General features: G+C 38.0%; 1 protein-coding gene across 1 annotated transcript; it reads right to left on the bottom strand.

The window, feature by feature from the left end:
- Positions 1 to 497: 497 nt before the first annotated feature.
- Positions 498 to 16,369, bottom strand: LOC139314193 (acidic mammalian chitinase-like). Its single transcript, XM_070939749.1, has 12 exons — positions 16,287 to 16,369; positions 15,942 to 15,980; positions 14,798 to 14,827; positions 12,442 to 12,643; positions 11,016 to 11,072; positions 8,407 to 8,572; positions 5,269 to 5,393; positions 4,588 to 4,711; positions 3,523 to 3,705; positions 2,640 to 2,756; positions 1,848 to 1,983; positions 498 to 890 (listed from the first exon to the last, which is right to left on the bottom strand). Exons 2-11 carry the CDS (start codon positions 15,964 to 15,966, stop codon positions 1,849 to 1,851), a joined length of 1,164 nt encoding a protein of 387 aa, XP_070795850.1. The 5' UTR covers positions 15,967 to 15,980; positions 16,287 to 16,369; the 3' UTR covers positions 498 to 890; position 1,848.
- Positions 16,370 to 18,636: the final 2,267 nt, after the last annotated feature.

The following is an 18,636-nucleotide window of genomic DNA, read 5'->3' as shown; positions in this document are numbered from 1 at the left end:
AGCAGACAATTGCTCTGCTAATGTAGCAGGTTGGTTAAGTATTTTTCTGCACCCCACTGTATAAAAAGTTTTTTAAAATTTCCTTTTATATATTCTTGATTTCTCCAAAAATTAGATTTCATTTAGAAGTTTCATAGAAAGCCTTATGATTCCAATGGAATCCATTGTATGTCTTGTAAACTAGCAGATTTAGATTACAAGGTACACAGAACCACTTGTACCGGTACCAAATGGAAAGAATTTATGCCAAACAGAACCTTCAGTTTCAATTCTACAGTAGCCTTCCTCATTCTAGTGTCTTTTAGATGTTGATTGTGTAACTCCCATAACCCCTGCCCATTCATCAAAATTTGGTACAAATTTTGTAAAATATACACTAGGAAAACATCTTTACCACATAAATCCTGCCTCTCTCTATCCAGTCATCCACTTATTAAAGTATTTGATAACCAAAATCTGCAAACATATTACTGCAGTGAAAGAAACTTAGAAACTGATTCTGAATCATGGATTTATTAATTTTTTTCCAAAGAAATATATCATCTGAGCAGGAAGAATATAAGACTTGTTAATCTTCTACTGAATGTTATTCTATTTCTTTCAGGTTGGGTAACGGAGCATGCACCACATTTATTTTTTTGCTAATATTATCATAAAATGCAGAAAATAAATTTGATATCAGAAGTAGCCATAGAAAGGTACCACCATTTTCCCAACAGTACATTTTCATCAGTAATTTGGGATTTTGAGCATTAAAATATGACACTGCTTATTTAGTTACGTAAATCACTCTGTGTTACATCCTACGAAGTATTTATGATCAAGAAATAGTTCAGGGATGTTGTATATAGATGAGGATGGGATAGGTTCTCCATTCTTCTTGCAGAGGCCTATAGAACAAATACACAAAAAATTATCTGTAATTGGAATTTCAGGGAAAAATAACTGAAGTCAGAAAAGACTGGAGGTGGGACTTACAATTTTTTTAAAGTTTAATAGCAACCTTCTCTGAAGAGGGTATAAGGTTTGGGGTATAGCATAAAAGAATCAATCCTTTTGCCTGCTTGCACTATAATACCTAAATTGTCTTGTTGGTTGCTATTTTTTTCTGGGGCTTATATTACAATTATATTAAGCACAACTTATTTTTGCTCAAAAGCAAAGTGGCAGTATCTTAAAGATGTGTGTTCACACAGTCATCAACTTGTTAAATGAGTTTTGTCCCATTTCTTGCCATAGTTAAGTGATTCATTTAAAAACTATTGCAAGAAATGGGACAAAACTCATTTAACAAATCTCTCACTTAACAACAGAAATTTTGGGCTCAATTGTGGTTGTATGTCAAGGACTACCTATATCATGGCCATTCCCTGATGGACCCATAAATATTAACCTCAGCCACCCACCATGGCTTTTCTCAGTTGAGGTTTTCGTGTTATACTTTCCATAGTATAAAGCTAAACTTTTATCTACTTCTAACTTTAGTGGATACTGTATGATTTGTAATGCTGCCCTGGGAATTCACTATCTACTGTCATCTATTTTTATTAACATTTGTTGTTATTTCTGATAGTTTAGTGTTGGTTATTTTTAATATTCTTGTTAATGATATAATGCAGATGAAAAAAGTTGAAAAATTTATTTCTGCATGCATTATAACTGGATATTATATAATCATTTTATCTTTAGGAATCAGTACTTCCCCAGCCTTTTCTTCTCTTATATCTTTTTAGATTTTAAACCTGAGAGCAGGGACTGTCTCTTCTTAATAATCTCAAAATCAAAGTGAGAGTTAACCTGTCTGAAGAGCAGTGGGAAAGATTGACACAATAGTATTAATAAATTACCTCAGTTCATTAGAACACTCTTTATTTTATTCACAAGGGGGTTGATTCCTTGACCACAGAAATTGCCAGAGAAGTCATCCAGACCAAGAGTCCAGACCATGGCTCCTCCATACTCTTTCCTCTTCAAAAACTCAGTCTGCAAAGATAAACAGCAGCTTTTAGAGTTAGCCAAGTTGAAGGAAATTTATATTGAATGAATAATATTAAGAAAAAAAACCTATAATCACTTCTACTTCCACTATGATGACCAAGTAAGTGCTCCAGTTACTGTGTTCAAAACTGACTCACTGAGAAACAAGAGCATGTTTAAATTGTATAAGAATACAAAGATGTTTAGATTTAGATCTAACACATGGAGTGAATAAATAGTTGGCTGGACATTTGACCAGGAATATTTCATACTATATTTTGTTATAAAGTTCAGATGTTCTATGTGAAACTTAAATAGGGCTAGTGTATCTGAGCTGCAAAAATTCTGACTATCACTAGATGGCCATAAAAAGCAGTTGCTATCATTTTATAGCCCTTTATTAGTTGTCTGGATTTTTGCTACCCAGAGATGGTGATCCTGCCTTAACGCTCTGACTTTGTTGACAAAAAATTCTTTGTATTATTCAATGGCATCAGGCCCAGATACGAATTTATACTGTGCAATAGCATGATAAGATAACTTTAATAAGCAGATGGAACTTCTGCTTCTTCCATGTACATTGTATATTGGAAGTTAGTCATTTTATTTAATTGGCTAAACTAGGTTTAACTCAATAATTATTACACAAAATGACAACTTACTTTAAATTGAAAACTTTTTTCATTATCATATGCAACCCATTCTCCATTTTTGAAAGCATATGGAACCTTCTGTTTCTCAATCCATGCTTTGCTAGCTCCTTGTAAGAATGCACAAACCTGTCAAAAGGATCAAAGCAGTTCAGGAGAGAGAACAAAATAAAGCAGAAGTGTTTTTACAATATTTCCCCATTGGAATTAATTGCTATTAAAGAGTATTGTGATTCGCATGCTCAAATTTTAACCTACAGCAGTTTCTTAAAAAATAGATCTCTGTAGTATAAGAATAGGAAAAAAGATGGCTCAATTGATAGCCAAGAAAATGTTCTAATCATTAGTGGGGAGAGAAATCCCAGTTTAGGTCACTTAAATTACAGTAACAGAAACAATTTGGTTCTGTAAATATTTACTCAAATGTAAATTCCACTAAATTGTGACATTGCTCCTAATAAACATGAACAGAATTATATTGCTAAGATTATATTTTATCATTGTTAGGTTTTGATATTTTTGCCCTATCTTTCAAGTATTTTAGAGACACATTCATAGAATTATTTCTGTTTATTCTTTGAACAAACTCACAAGGCAAGTAAAGCTGAGAGAGAACAATTTACCCATGGCCATTTTATAAACTTACCTATGGAAAGTTGAGCCTTAGGTCTACCTTGATAATAGTATGAAGCTGGTTTCTCACTGTTTTCTTGTGCAAGTTAGTTAGTAAATTAGTAACTTCCCAGCCTAGCAAAGGCCCCTGGGATTTCCTGAAAATCTTCTATCCAAGCCTAAACCAATCCAAACCTTAGCTTCTGGAGATTAGCCAAGGAAAACCAAGGGTTGCTTTCTAGTTAGATAAATTATAATTTTTAATAAAATGAAGGGTGTTTACCTCATAATATGCCAGGATACCAGAATATTTGGTGTAGACTCCAGGACTACCTCCACCAGAGGCTGGAGCACCAACATTAGTATTTGTACTAGAAAGTCTAAAAGTACGTGCATATGTTGGATACCCCATCATGAGTTTTTCAGATGGTGCTCCACTGTCATTCCAGTATTTCATTGCATATTCCTACAGTACACAAACAAACAAACAAACAAACATGGTACACATACAGTCTGTTCACAGTACAGAGCAGGATAGAGGAAGATCAAGAACAGTATGGTCATTTATTAGTCCGACAGCAAATCATACAGCAAACCACACCAAATGGACAAATAAATAGTCCCATCTTTCAGTACCCAATTTTAGTGTTTGATGGGAATGAGAACAGGAGAAGCTATGGTTGGAACAAATGCCTTTTACAAATAAATAATTTTTTAAAAGATTGGTTTCGGCCTCCTTTCTATCTCTCTCTGAGCTAACACACTTTTTCTTTTTCTAAATCCCAGATTATCAATCAGATTGTGGTTTCAATAAGTGAATTAATGATTAAAAATGCTTTCAAGTGGTTACAGTGCACTTCATGCTCAGTGCATCGTGATCCTTGTATATCATGCTCCTATGTTTAAAAAAATGAGAATTCAAATAAATGAATTAACAAATTTGTGGCCCAGATTCAAGTTACCCATTATTTACAGTACTAGGTTTTTTATATGATGCAAATCATGTTACAGCCAGAGCTTGCTTAATCCTTTTTCAGTTACTGTACCCAACTCAAGCTGCCTTCTACTTAGAAAGTATCAGAGAATTCCATTTCTTCTTATGCATATCTTTTACCTTTTTTCAGTGATATAGCAATTTTAGCATGAGGGGTTAAAAAAATAAAGCTTTAGCTAGCATCCTACTTTTCTGAGACATAGTCAATTCAAACTTGTTTTGATTTTGACATGTACATACATCAAATATCTTGAGTTTCATCAGTATTCTACATATGTTTATATTGCTTAATCAAATTCCCACTATGAGTACTACAAAAGCTATAACAGATCTTTATGTTGCCATTTTTCTTACACAATTGTAGAAGGAAACTGGGTCATAGTCTACTAAACCCTGATGCAGTGGGCTGTTGTGTCCTGTCACTGGAGCCCAGCTTCCATGGAAATCATAAGTCATCACATTGATAAAATCAAGATTCCTGAATGCAAATTAAAAATAAAAGTCAAAATTAAGGAACAATAAACAAACAGCCAGTATAAAGGATCAAATAACAATAGTTATTTTGGAGCATAAACACATACTGTATGTAATGGTAAGCTATAGCAGGATGTAGTTAATGCTGTTTAGAAAGGTGTCAGAAACCTTAACTGAAATACTCCATATCACTTTTTTCCCAATCTGGCCCCAAGAGATAGGATAGATAGAACATCTCATCATCCCACAGTCTGTTATCCGATCTTGCAGAGGTAATATTCCAAACAGTGTTTACCTTGGTATTCAACTGCTTTGAAACTCACCGAATTTGCTACTCAATGCATTTTGACATTAAAATATTGTCCTGGTACTCAATGCACAAGCTAGAACTTGTCAGTGTTGGCTGCCCTGTGACTCACTAGATTATTCCTTATGAAAAAAATTTGTTTGGTACTCATGGTTTTTGGTACTCATCGCACCTCCCAGAACCAATTAAGGATGAGTACCGAGGCACCACTGTAACTTCATAGTGGACCTCTTCTCTTAGATTGCATGACCTACTTCCCCAATGCAGGCACTTCATATGCAGCATCTATGGTTGTTTTGCTTGCAGATACAGCTGCTGAAAGCAGGAGCTGTGGGTTTCCAGTTTGTTCACTCTCTCCCCTAAACCCTGCTGATAGTTCCTGCAGAGGGAAACAGAAGCAGCAGCAGTCGTTACTATTTCTCACTTACAAGAGACCAGGAAATGTTTCAAAGGAAGCTTCTCCATATTAGAAATTTTTTATAAACACCAATCATTAAGTCATAGGACTATGTAGCTGTGTGTGTGTGTGTGTGTGTGTGTGTGTATTAAGATACAAACATAAATATAATGTATATACATACTATATGTATTGAGCTAGATAGTCCTATGATTTAATGATTGTATGTGTGTGTATGTGTGTTTGTATACAGTATACACACACACATATACATATAGTCTATTTAAATGAATCTTCTTTTTACATTGGGTAATTTAAAGAGCAATATATGAAGAATCTTTGTGATAGAACTGCTAACATGCTCTCAGTGCAGGCAAAGGAAAATGTTTCAGTGACTACCACATTCCAACCCCTACATTCACATTTTGTTTCCTTTCCCTTACCTTGACAGCAGCCATAAGAAAACTAACTGATACAAGCTCCTTGCCCTTAAACAAGGAATAGGAAATCTAAATAACCTTCCAACATACAGTACTCCTTTTTCACTATCTTTATATTTATATTATATTTATATTTATTAAATTTTTATACCGCCCCCTCTCCCAAAGGACTCGGGGCGGTGAACAGCCAAGATTAAAAAACATACAATATAAACATTAAAATACATTTAAAACAAAATTAAATCCAAAATGGCTCCCCAATTTAAAATGCCTTACCTATAACCCTATAATTAAAACAAATTTAAAATTTCCACATTAAAAGGGGAAAGATTTAGGCCAGGCCAGCTTGATGAAATAGAAGAGTCTTAAGCGCGCGGCGGAAGGTGCGCAGATCCGGGATCCTCCGTATCTCCGGGGGGAGCTCGTTCCAGATCATAGGTGCCCCCACAGAGAAGGCTCTCCCCCTAGGGGCCGACAGCCAACATTGTTTGGCCGACGGCACCTGGAGGAACCCCTCTCTATGGGAGCGTACTGGCCGGTGGGAGGCTATTGGTGGTAGCAGGAGGTCCTGTAAATAACCAGGTCCTAAGCCATGGAGCGCTTTAAAGGTGATAACCAAAACCTTGAAGCGCACCCGGAAGACCACTGGGAGCCAGTGCAGCTCACGCAGGAGAGGTGTTACATGGGAACTCCACGTCACTCCCATAACCACCCGCGCAGCCACACTCTGCGCCAGTTGGAGCCTCCGAGTGCACCTCAAGGGGAGCGCCATGTAGAGAGCATTGCAATAGTCTAGACGAGAGGTAACGAGGGCATGAGTGACTGTGCGTAGGGAATCTAGAAAGGGACGCAACTGGCATTTCAGGCGAACCTGATGAAAAATCCTCCCGGTCACAGCCGTCAAGTGCTCTTCTAAAGACAGCCGTGAATCCAGGAGGACGCCCAAGTTGCGAACCCTATCCGTGGGGCCAATGATTCGCCCCCAATAGTCAGCGATGGCACCAGCTGACTATATCGGGACGTCGGAAACCACAGCCACTCGGTCTTGGATGGGTTGAGCCTGAGCCTGTTCCTCCCCATCCAGATCTGTACGGCCTCCAGGCACTGGGACATCACTTCAAGGGCATCGTTGGGGTGGCCTGGGGTGGAGATGTACAGTTGGGTGTCATCAGCGTACTGATGGTACTTCACCCCAAAACCACGGATGATTTCACCCAGCGGCTTCACATAAATGTTGAACAGAAGGGGCGAGAGGACCGACCCTTGCGGCACCCCACAAACAAGGTGCCTCAGGGTCGACTGCTGCCACCCTGCCAACACAGATTGCAACCGGTCAGAGAGATAGGAGAACCACCGCAACACGGTGCCCCTCAACCCCAACTCTTCCAACCGGTGCAGCATGATACCATGGTCGATGGTATCAAAAGCCGCTGAGAGATCTAACAGGACCAGGACAGAGGAGCAACCCCTGTCCCGAGTCCTCCAGAGATCATCAACCAATGCGACCAATGCCGTTTCCGTGCTGTACCCAGGCCTGAAACCCAACTGGAACGGATCCAGATACGACGCTTCATCCAGGTACTGGGGAAGCTGTCCCGCAACCACACTCTCAACAACCTTTGCTACAAAACGAAGGTTGGAGACTGGACGATAATTGGCCAATACTGCCGGGTCCAGGGAAGGCTTCTTGAGGAGGGGCCTCACCACCGCCTCCTTAAGGGCGGCGGGGAAGACACCCTCGCCCAGTGAAGCATTTATAATCCCCTGGAGCCAGCCTTGCGTGACCTCCCGGGAAGCCAGCACTAACCAGGAGGGGCACGGGTCCAACAAACATGTGGTCGCGTTCAATCTACCCAGAATCCTGTCCACGTCATCTGGGGTCACAGGATCAAACTCATCCCAGATAAGAGGTATAGTGGAATCATAAAGGCATAGTGAAATCTCTTTTGCAACATGAGAGGGAGGGTAGAGAAGGTTCTAAGGCAGCTTCCCAGGAGAAGAAATGTGCATGCCAGATTGTAGCTTTAAGCTCCAATCCTATCGCGCTTACCTAACTTACATAACTTGGAAAATAAGCATCCCTGAATTCAGTCAAACTTATTTCTAAGTAGACACGCACAGAATTGTACTGTTAGTCATGAAAGTGTGTAAGAATATTTGTAAATAATACAAAAACTTAGTTGGAACTTCAGTCCTACCTTTGCTCTTATTATGTATTTTGCCATTCTAAATAAATGGAGGCTAGCTATAAATACATAGGTACTTCATACATGCTCAGAAATATGCTGTCCTTTTATTGTATATTCTATCAATAAAATATGTATTCTAGGACTGGATTCTAGAGCAACATTGTGATAAGAGCAAAATTCTGAATAGCAAACCTTAATTGGACATTGATTTACAATTCTAATTTTAAAAGAATTTTTTACTGCAGTTTTACTGTTGTTGATTTAAGAAGGGCTTTCATTGCAGAATATCAAACCACACAATTTAAACAGCCTACAAGATTCTTTTATGGAAATTTCAATTAAAAGTTTATGCTTTCAGTGTCTCACCTGAATCAGAATGGTAAAGAGGTGTTTGTCCTCTGGAGGGCTGCCTTTAGAACCTGGATATTCCCAGTCCAGATCCAGACCATCAAATCCATGCTCACGGAGAAAAGATATAACTGATGAGATGAATGTCTGGCGATTTTCTGAAGATGACACCATTGTTGTAAATCTGGAAGACATATATTATTTTTGGACAATATAATTTTCAATGTTCATTGAACATTGAACAGAACATCATGAACCATAGTTCATCGGCAAGATCCAGTACCTACCCACCCTTAATAAATAATAACAGAAAATGCTCCATTTGCTTCCAAGTTCAGCCAAATATTTTCAGAGTTAGCAGGGAAAGCTACATGCCCCAATTTACAGTTTAAGTTGGTAAACTACCCTGTTTCCCCAAAAATAAGACAATAATAAACCCAATCGGGTTTTTGAGTGCATGTGCTAAAATAAGCCCCCCCGAAAATAACCCCTCCCCAAAAATATTTAACCACATGCGCAGTCAGTTCCTGCTATTTCTTCTGGTTAGGGTTAGGGAGACAGATTTGGAAATCAGGTAAGATGGCAAGAGGAGCTCCTTCTTGCTCCATGTGCCCCAAAATAAGACCTCCCCAAAAATAAGGCCAAGCACTTATTTCGGGGTTCAAAAAAATATAAGACAGGGTCTTATTTTCGGGGAAACACAGTATTCTATTTTATTTTTAAAAAGTGTTGTGTGAAAGCCTCAGCTGATCAGAGACTTGATGGTCAATGGAGATCAATATTCATAGGTCTACCCATTGATGACTGTGGTGTATAGAACTCTGTAATTCAGAATGGAATAGGAGTATAAAGGAAGGAAATTTAGAGAAGAGGAAGATGCATGGTCTAATGTCATGGATAATGCAGGGATAAGGTTAGGAATGTGTTAAAATACAGATGGGGTTGTGCAGTTTGTGTTACATGTATAAGAAGAATGCTGTTTCTGTTCCCTGTTACAAAACAAATGTCAGAAGAGCAAATACTATATATAGGGAGGGGGATTATTTGGTAAGTGTGATGCGGATGGTGTTTCACAGAATTCTGACAGAAATAGTAGAAGAGTGACAATGTACAAACTTTGGAAAGAACAGTGTGGTTTTCTGCTAGATAGGGATTGTCTGGTTCAGATCTTTGTTCCTTAGCAGTTCATTAAAAGTGATGATGAGTATGCATGTATGATATGTATGAATTTGAAGAACTGAGACTTATTCTCCAAGTCTGAAAGTCCTTCCTCATGGCTTCATTAAAGTATTATCCACCAATCCTTCAGTCAACTGCAAGACTATACCTGCATAAGATTTCTGCTCCTACTAGTGGTCTCTATCCTGGAAAATGCTGGAAAACAGTGCTCCTCATGTTTACTGTGTATACAGGCATATTAAAGACAGAGATTGGTGGATTTCCCAATTTTATTTCCTTCTCCTTCTGCAAAATACCATCAGTTAGTGAAAAATATCTACCATTCACTCTCCTTAATGTGGAATGAGGATAGACTTGGTAAAAAGGTCAATTTTTATAAATGGCTAGATTGCTAGGTTTCATGCAAGTATTTTGATGATGCTTCCAAAGACAGCCTAGCAAACACTTGATATCATTTGGGCTCCTTTGCAACATAGAATCAGTGCTATTTTAGAACAGCATTGTGTTCAAAAACACAGTAAATAACAGCAGAGAAATGAGGAGAGCTACACCATGCAAGAACAAACAGACAAATAGGTCTTTCTCTTCTTTACCATGTACAACCAACGCTGCCACACAAATGAGCTGATCCACATCTCTGAGTCGATGATTAGAAGGAGGAGATATGGCCAATGAATGCCAGGCTGATCCCATTCAGTAAAGAGCACCCAACTGAGTCATTGACAGAATGGAAAGTAAAGTGTAAAGCATATGAGCTTATATCCTTGGTAAAAATCTGTGCTGGGACAGGGGAAAAACATAAAAGACTGGAATGATAAATACATGTAAGTCTGATTCAAGCATGGACTGGGAAACAGACTAAGGTAACAGGGGAAAAAAGTTATCCCAGCATTTTTATACTGTAATTATAATCAAGTAAGGAAAGATTCTTACTCAAGTTTCTCTATCATGCCTTAAATGTCACATTACAAATTACCAACAAAGCAATGTAACATGGAGATAGGGGTAATGTTGCAGGAAAGGAGGAGTTAACACATGCTGCTGTTTCCAAGCTAGCTTAAACTGGCCAAGGCAAGAAGTGAGAAGTGTGATTCTGTTAGAGTTTTCAGCTTGTTTTGTTTTGTTTGTTTCTACCAATGAAAGCAATGGTGTAGAAAATTAGCTGTGAAGCCTTCAGGTTGAAGAGCAAAATCCAAACTTTATAGGAGAAATAGGGAAATTGAGGTACTTTCTTTAGACTGAGCAGTAAACATTGATCCTTTGACTTCCCCATAGAACTTTCTGTGTATGTAAATGTGGTTTCCATCACTTTTTTGCCAGCAGAATTCCTTCCCAGCTGCAGAAATGGAATCTCCATCCCTTCCTATCTCCTTTAGACCAGATTAAAAATCACATTATTACAAATATATGACCTCTTTTAGTGAAAAAGTTTAGGAGAAAAGTCTTACTTTTGGTTATTAAAATTTCCTCCTCCAACAGCCAGCAGTGTGAGTAAATTGCTATTTCTGGAAAGCAAGAAAAATAATATAAATGTTCTATGTATATTGACAATCAACAAAATAATCTATGTCTTGAAAAATTATCCCAAGATTCCCATCAACTATTTCCTTTTATATGTGTACCATAAGCTAATAGCCTTTGAGCCCTGGTGGCACAGTAATTAGAATGCAGTACTGCAGGCTACTTCTGCTGACTTCTGGCTGCCTGCAGTTTGGCAGTTCGATTCTCACCAGCTCAAGGTTGACTCAGCCTTCCAAGGTAGGTAAAATGAGGACCCAGATTGTGGGAGGTAATATGATGAGTCTGTAAACCACTTAGAGGGACTCTAAAGCACTGTGAAGCGGTATATAAGTCTGTGCTATTGCTATTGCTTTGACGAAAATTTTGTGCAAAGGTTTTATTGACACAGTAGAGATTATGATAGACCAGGACATAAAAAGCTTTTACATTCTTGGCTTCTCGGGCAGTTCCAATAGAGATAGAGAACACTATTTCCCCTTTCTCTTTCTCATTGATATTTCCAATATAATTTGGATTTCTCAAACAAATCTTATAAACTCAAGGCTTATGCTGGTATTATTTTAGTTAGATTATGATTTACTATGATTCTTTAAATTATTATTTTCTCCTGGATGAAAGAACTTCAGGTCTATCTATCTCACACTCAACAAGCAAAACCCTCTGGCTGGCTGGTTATGTTTGTAACAGGCTAAAGATATATATAAACACTTATAACTAACATTTGCATTTTCCTAATGGTAAAAGAGAGAAAGAGAGCAGAGAACCATTGGCTTTTAACTTAAGACATTCCATTTTATGGGATATATACTAGGGATATATCTGCAAAAAAAGAGTTATTTGCATACATTGGTTTGATCCTTAGGAAATATATCCACTACAAGCAACATCCAATGTTCCTTCCTCCAGAAAACATAAAACATACAATTGGTCTATGTAAAGTTGGTTGTGAATCATCTTGCTCCAGAGTGGGATCCCTAATGGACCGGTGTATCAAAAGAGCCTGCTAAGCTAGAAAGACAAAACTGTAGAGAAAGCTCTTATAATATCCTTAAAATAATTTGAAAAATAAAGAAAAATACCAATACTCTGAGAACTGAGAAGGGGAAAGGGATCTCATTCATATACATGACATAGCCTGCCCTACCTACTTTATATCTATCCTAGGCACTGGGATTATGACCATTTGACAATATTATCAATAACTAACTGTCCAGAGTATATAACTTAAATGATGAGCCATAAGGTCTGAATTAAGAGCTTTTTTGTGTGTTTTATCTGGTTTGATGCTGTCATCTTTACTGATAAAGGCAATATTATTGTTACACAAATATACTTTTTCAGAAAATTACTTGCCTGTTCTTTAGGGCATTGAGTTTTCTGTAAAGTGTAACATCATTCCATTCTCTAGTTCTAATTTGATTGTTGTCCATATCCGCAAAAGCAAAAATCAAGTGGGTGCACAGAAATGGATCTATGTTATCTGGGGTGAACGTGGCTGGTTCTTTCCTGTACTGAGCCCAGTTGGTGACATAACAGACAAGTTTGTAGGTAGAACCTAAAAAGAGATGATATTACAAATGGCTAAACCTGCATGCAGTTTATCTTCACCATAACATTTGCCTTCTTCCCAGATGTATAAACACAAATCCACTGTATTTAGAATAGTAGTAAATGGTAAACAACCCTGTTTCCCCCAAAATAAGACATCCCCTGATAATAAGCCGAATAAGGCCAAGCGGATATCTTGGGGTTCAAAAAAATATAAGACAGGGTCTTATTTTTGGGGAAACACAGTATAAAAAATGTAAAGTATGCACATATGCACACTTGACCTTCGAAAGCAGTACTGACTCATTTATACAATTAAATTGAGTCAAATTAAAAGGTTTCTGAAATAATGAGTTTTTCTAAGTTAAGTGGCTTGTTGTATGAAACAGTGACATTATAAGATAAGTGACTTTTTTCATAAATGAGACATTAGCAACTTCAGCTAAGAACCAGGATTATTTTGGGAAAAGTAGGAACATTATAGGGAAGGCAGAGATTACAAGCTTCAATATTGCTGTGCATTCTTTCTGGAATATTAGTGGATTTAATGCTTTACTTTTAATGTCTTGTTTTAGTTGCAATTACAGAGCTGGAAAAAGCCAAAATTTAACAAAATTTCTGGACCTTTTCATTATAACCCATTTTTAAATTATTCTTTGCACTGTCAGTTGACATAGATCAAAGTATTGAGAAAAACTCTATATATGACTCAGTCATGCATATGAACTTTTTCCATCATCTATCTTCTCTGACAATAATCATCAGAAAACAAAAGTTTTAAGAGTATATGATAACAGAATAGCATTTTTTATTCCATCTAGAATAACCAGTAGGAGAATATAGACACTAGTCAGCATTTATATACTATTTGTCAGCCTCATGCTGCTTGCTTGCTTTTGGCTGCCATTGTAATGGGAGGGGGGAAGGTATTGATGGTATTTGGGACGGGGGGGGGGAAGTGAGCTGGTGGAGATGTCTTGAAAAAGGGAGGAAAATTCTTGCTGTCTTGTTAGCAGCTGCAGAGAAAACTGCCAAGGTCAACCGTTCTGGCATATCAGATAGATGGGGCCGCCTAAAGAAGTACCCCACATGACACCTTGAAGAGATGTGGATTGGATATTTGCCTTGGGACTGGGGGGGGGGACAAATTTGGGGGATCCTTTCAATATGTAATTTTCGCGCCTATTACCTCAGACATTGCTTTTCTTTCACTGCATTCAGTTCATACTCAATAAAAGTACCTTTCTCTACAAACCTGGAGTTGGGGTTTTCCTTTCTTGAGCTTTGAACAGAGGCAAGCCTGAAACTATTTATCAATAAGGATTGCTGCTCTAAATTATGTGTAAGGCAACTGATAAAACATTGTAGAATTATTCAGGTCTTAATTATATGAGGGAAAAATTATTCTGCTGAAAGAATTTGCCTTAAAGCAAATATGGGAGAAAATCCAATGGGATAAAACTCAGAAACTAAAACATGATCTGTCTAGGGCTAATGAAATTGTCAAGGGAAGAACTAACCACTGAATTTAAAATTGTGTCATCAAGTTGATTTTGAGGGAAATCTGAATATATAACTACAGAGAAGTGGGAGAACATCATCAAGAGATTTCAGAAGTCATCAGGAAGAAAGAAGAGAGTGAAAGAAAGAAATCAGTCAGAATCAGGAGGCCATTATTAAAACCATTGTAGTTTGGGGAAAAGCTGAGTTTCAACATAGTAAATTAGTCTAAATAGGAAACTGTCCTCTGTATTCCTCTTAATGCTGATTAGTGTCTGTACTTCCTCCTGTAAAGAAGTAAGTTTGCTCTATTAGAGATTTGCATGAATTCTATGTTCCTTTGGAATATAGCACAAAAGAATCATATCATTAGAATGTAATTATTTGGTTGAGGAGAATTGGAAAATCTATAGTTAAGGAGGCAAATTTGATGTATGTTTTAAACAGGGATTCTAACTAATTTCAGTCTCTCTTGCTCTCACATAGAAACAGTATTTAAGAAAGTATATGCAGGCTTAACTCTAGGTGTGCTTTGTTTCTAAAACATTCATTACTTTTACTGTATCTTTTTAAATTCTGCTTCTGATCATGCTAAGACAGGCTGCTTAAGATTTTTTGAACTGATCTCCTCAACTAACAAACAAAAGTAAAAGAGTCCTACCAAACTGCAGATTCAGCAGAACAATGAAACCTGCAAAGCAAAAATACTCAACATTAGGAGTAGTTAAGAGGTAACAATAGACATGTATTATTTATTTCCCAAACTGTAGACAGATGATCAAATGAGTCCATAAAACATGACAAAATAAATATCTGAGATCAACTAAATTCAACAATAAATTACTCATCTTCTTTAAAACTATAGTTTTAATGTCCTGGATTGTAAAAAACAACATTCATTTCTTTAGCACTATTTTGCTTATTTGTAATAAGGCTGATCCCTACTTCCCACTTACCCAGGCACAAGAATGGGCACTTTCCCCAGTTTGGGAGGGAACAGGAATGATTGACTGCATCCTCAGCCCCTTCCCAAGCTGTTGGGAAGGGAACCACTACCTGAGTTTTCTGGCTCTGCATCAAAAGTAGTGTTTTTCCCTCTATTCTGGAAGGAGCAAGGCAGTCTACACTCTGTCGCCTGTCCTTCATTCCATCCTACACAGATGCCTTTGCTTCAGTTGGTTGGCATGTGCTCTGATGGGCCAGGCCCCCTTCCATGGATCTCTGCCTTCAAGGGCCATTTTGTCCAGGGTAGCTGGGGTGCCTGTTGTGAAAGGCTGGATCTTTGATATGGGCTTTTGGTTTCTTTTTTTAAATGCAGTCTCTGGTGGAACTGTGAAAACCTGGCCTCTTCCCCCTTTTCCTTTAACTATTTGAAACTTGACAGGGTTCTGCCACATTTCACACACACACACACACACACACACACACACACACACACACACAGCCTTTAAAAAAAAAAGATTGATATTCTTATGCTGCTCTACTCTAAAGTAGCTGCAAGTGGTAGAAAGAACTGTAAAATTGTTGTTTTGTCTTCAGAAGCCTTGCTCACTAAAGAAAAAGCAAATACCACTTGATTTTTCTGGCTTCCAAGGAAAAAGAAGCAGGGGAATTATCAATAGGGGATCATATTGACTATGGTCCAGACAGAACATCTGGCCATCGCTGTAGCCAAAAGAGAGGAAGAAGGTAAAATCCAGAAATGGGTTCCTTAAATTGAGTTCCTTTCTAGCCAGTTTACTCATGGAGACAAGTAGGTGAAGGCTGCAGCACAGAAAAATCAATCAATATGCAGGTTTACTCACCGGCCCAAAGTTTTTGATGCCTCATTTGGACACCTGCACCTAACCAATCAGATGCATACAAATAAGACAAATAATTACAGAGATGCTTCTGCACTTTCTTAAAAGTTAAGTCCATAATCCTGAATATTAGTGCATTTAACACTTTACTTTTAAAATCTTATTTTAGTTGCAATTACAGAGTTGGAAAAAGCCAAAATTTGACAAAACTGTTCATACCATCCTTTTCAAGATAGCAAGTTTTAATGCAGTTGACATTGTAAGTCATTCTCTGCATTCAGCATAATAATCAGTGTGCAACAGAAAAGCCTAAACACTCAAAATCCATTTAAATAGTTCTTCACATACCTATCAGCTTGAGGAAATATTTGCAATTGAAACAGCCTGATCCTCTCTGCTGTTATGCTTCTGAAAAGGAAGGAACTTCTCCTATCTCCAGCCTCTGTAGAAATTACTTTGTCATTCTCCACACCCAGATTGTTGGGTGTTTTTTTTAAAAAACTTTCAAGAGTTCTTTATGTCCTGATTAAGTAAACACAAGTCAAACGGGAAGTCAAGCAGACCTAAGGAAAATACACATATATCAGCTTGACCTCAATACACGAAACAATCAAGCAGGGGCTTTGCAAACACTTAGAAAGAAACAAAGTGATCACTAAAAGCCAGCTTGTGTTTGTTAAAAACAGGTTATTTGAGGCCAATCTTAACTGCTCTTTTTTTTAAGAAAATAAACCAAGTAAATGCTATGGATAGCACATATTTAGGCTTGGGTTAGGCATTGGATTAAGTTGACCACAGCCACTTCCTTCAGAAAGTGGAGCTATATGGAATGGACTGCCAAAGGGTTTCATGGTTGGATGAATGACTATACGCAACACATGGTGTTTAATGGATGTATATCTACCTGGGGAAATATATCTCAGGCTTCTGTTTTTGGACCAAATGCACTTCAACCTTTTTATAAATAACTTAGATAATGTCATAAAAGAGATATCAGCAAATTTGCAGATGATACCATGCTGGGGTTTGGCATCCCTAACACCTCAGAAGACAGAATCAAGATTCAAAAGGATCTTGATAGGCTTGAATATTGCGCTGGATTCAACAAGAAGTGTTCAGTGGTGACAAATACAAGGTTTTATACCTAAGTTGATAGTACTTTTGAGAAATATCAAGAGTCCTGACAGGCCACAAATGAAGCATTAGCCAACAGTATGCTACAGCTGCCAAAACAGCCAATGCAGTCTTGGGCTACAACCAAGAGAGCTAACATGCAGATGACAGGAAGTGATAGTTTTACTCAACATTGCAGTGGTCAGTCTGCATCTCCACTTAGAATCCTGTATTCAGATTTGGACAGTTCTGAGAGTAAGTTAAATGTATGGGCTTATTAAGAAGAAATTGGTGAAAACTCCTATAATCTTTTATCAATATCCAGAGCCAGATTCCTTTCTTGCAAACTAAAATCAATTGCAGCGGACTTCTTTCAGGAAGGAAAAGCAAAGCATATAACTAGTAATTACATGGGAGAAGAATGAGCACGCTCAGATCTGCTGCTGGGGATCAGGCATGAACCATCAATTGGCTAGAGTCCACAGTGTTTTCCAGCAGTGTTTATAATAGCAGCCAGATCATTTTATATAAATCTTTGTTCAATGAATGCTCCAAGAGCTGCTTGTGATGCAGAGAATATTACCAGGGGTGTCAAACTGGCAGCCTGTGGGCCGGATGTGTCACGCACAGGCCATGCCCACCCCAGCTCCGTGAATGGGAAAAACATCACGAAAGGTCATGTGATGGCAATGTGATGCAGTGAGTTTGACACCCATGATATAGGCAGTATTTGGCTCAACTCTCAAAGGGATCTAGGTGTCCTAGTTAAGGGAACTAGGTATGTTTAGTCTAATGAAGAGGATTAGGGGTGACATGGTAGCTATCTTCCGGTACTTGAGAGGCTGTCATGAGAGGTGGTTTACTTATTCTCCAAAGTACCAGATGGCAGAACAGGAAGTAACAGGTGGAAACTCATGACCTGGTAGTGAAAGCAATTAATCAATGAAACAGCTTGCCTGCCAGAATTCTGCTTGATCCATTGCTGGAGGTTTTCAAGAAAATATTGAATATCCATTTGTCCGGAATGGTGTAAGGACTCCTGCCTTAGGCGTGTGTGTGTGTGTGTGTGTGTGTGTGTACTAGAAAACTTCCAAGGTCTATGATTCTATGATCTTTTGTTGCCTTTGGTGACCTTTCAAACACCTGACGTGTTTCTGCATAAATGCTAGAAGATAAAGGAGCTTCTTTCTTCATTTCTTTCATGTCCTGCAAAACAAAAGCAGTTATTGTTCTCAGGCTTGGATACTCACCTTCTGTAAACAGAAATGTACCCAATATTTCAGTGAGATTAGTATAATCTCAAGAAAATATTGTGTGAAGAATAACATGTTACATAATGATACTCGACCTAAATGGGCTTAGTTGCATCTAATATGCATTTAATATGTTTTGGTACAGATCTAAATTACTTAGTACAAAATTGCAATTTGTTGCCTTTGTGCATATTTTATTTTTCAGATTGCTGGACTCTCAAAGAAGGATGCGCGGAGGTCATGAGGATAAAAGATGCCATTCAAATCAAATATGGCACACAGGAGGCAATCAAAAAAAAATGCATGGGGGGACATAGGGGTGTGTGAGAGGT

Source organism: Pituophis catenifer, unplaced genomic scaffold (genome assembly GCF_029215685.1).
Source record: "Pituophis catenifer annectens isolate HBS135680 unplaced genomic scaffold, rPitCat1.0.hap2 SCAF_3, whole genome shotgun sequence".
Taxonomy (NCBI): domain Eukaryota; kingdom Metazoa; phylum Chordata; class Lepidosauria; order Squamata; family Colubridae; genus Pituophis; species Pituophis catenifer.
This window is presented reverse-complemented; position numbering and strand designations above follow the sequence as displayed.

What these genes read in the sequence shown, in the direction of transcription:
- LOC139314193 (XM_070939749.1), bottom strand. Translation starts at nt 15,966, where the DNA reads ATGAGGCATCAAAAACTTTGGGCCG. An exon ending in TCTGCTGAATCTGCAGTTTG is followed by an intron (nt 12,644 to 14,797) that starts GTAGGACTCTTT and finishes ATCTCTTTTTAG; the next exon opens with GTTCTACCTACAAACTTGTC. An exon ending in AAAAAAGTTTTCAATTTAAA is followed by an intron (nt 1,984 to 2,639) that starts GTAAGTTGTCAT and finishes TTATCTTTGCAG; the next exon opens with ACTGAGTTTTTGAAGAGGAA.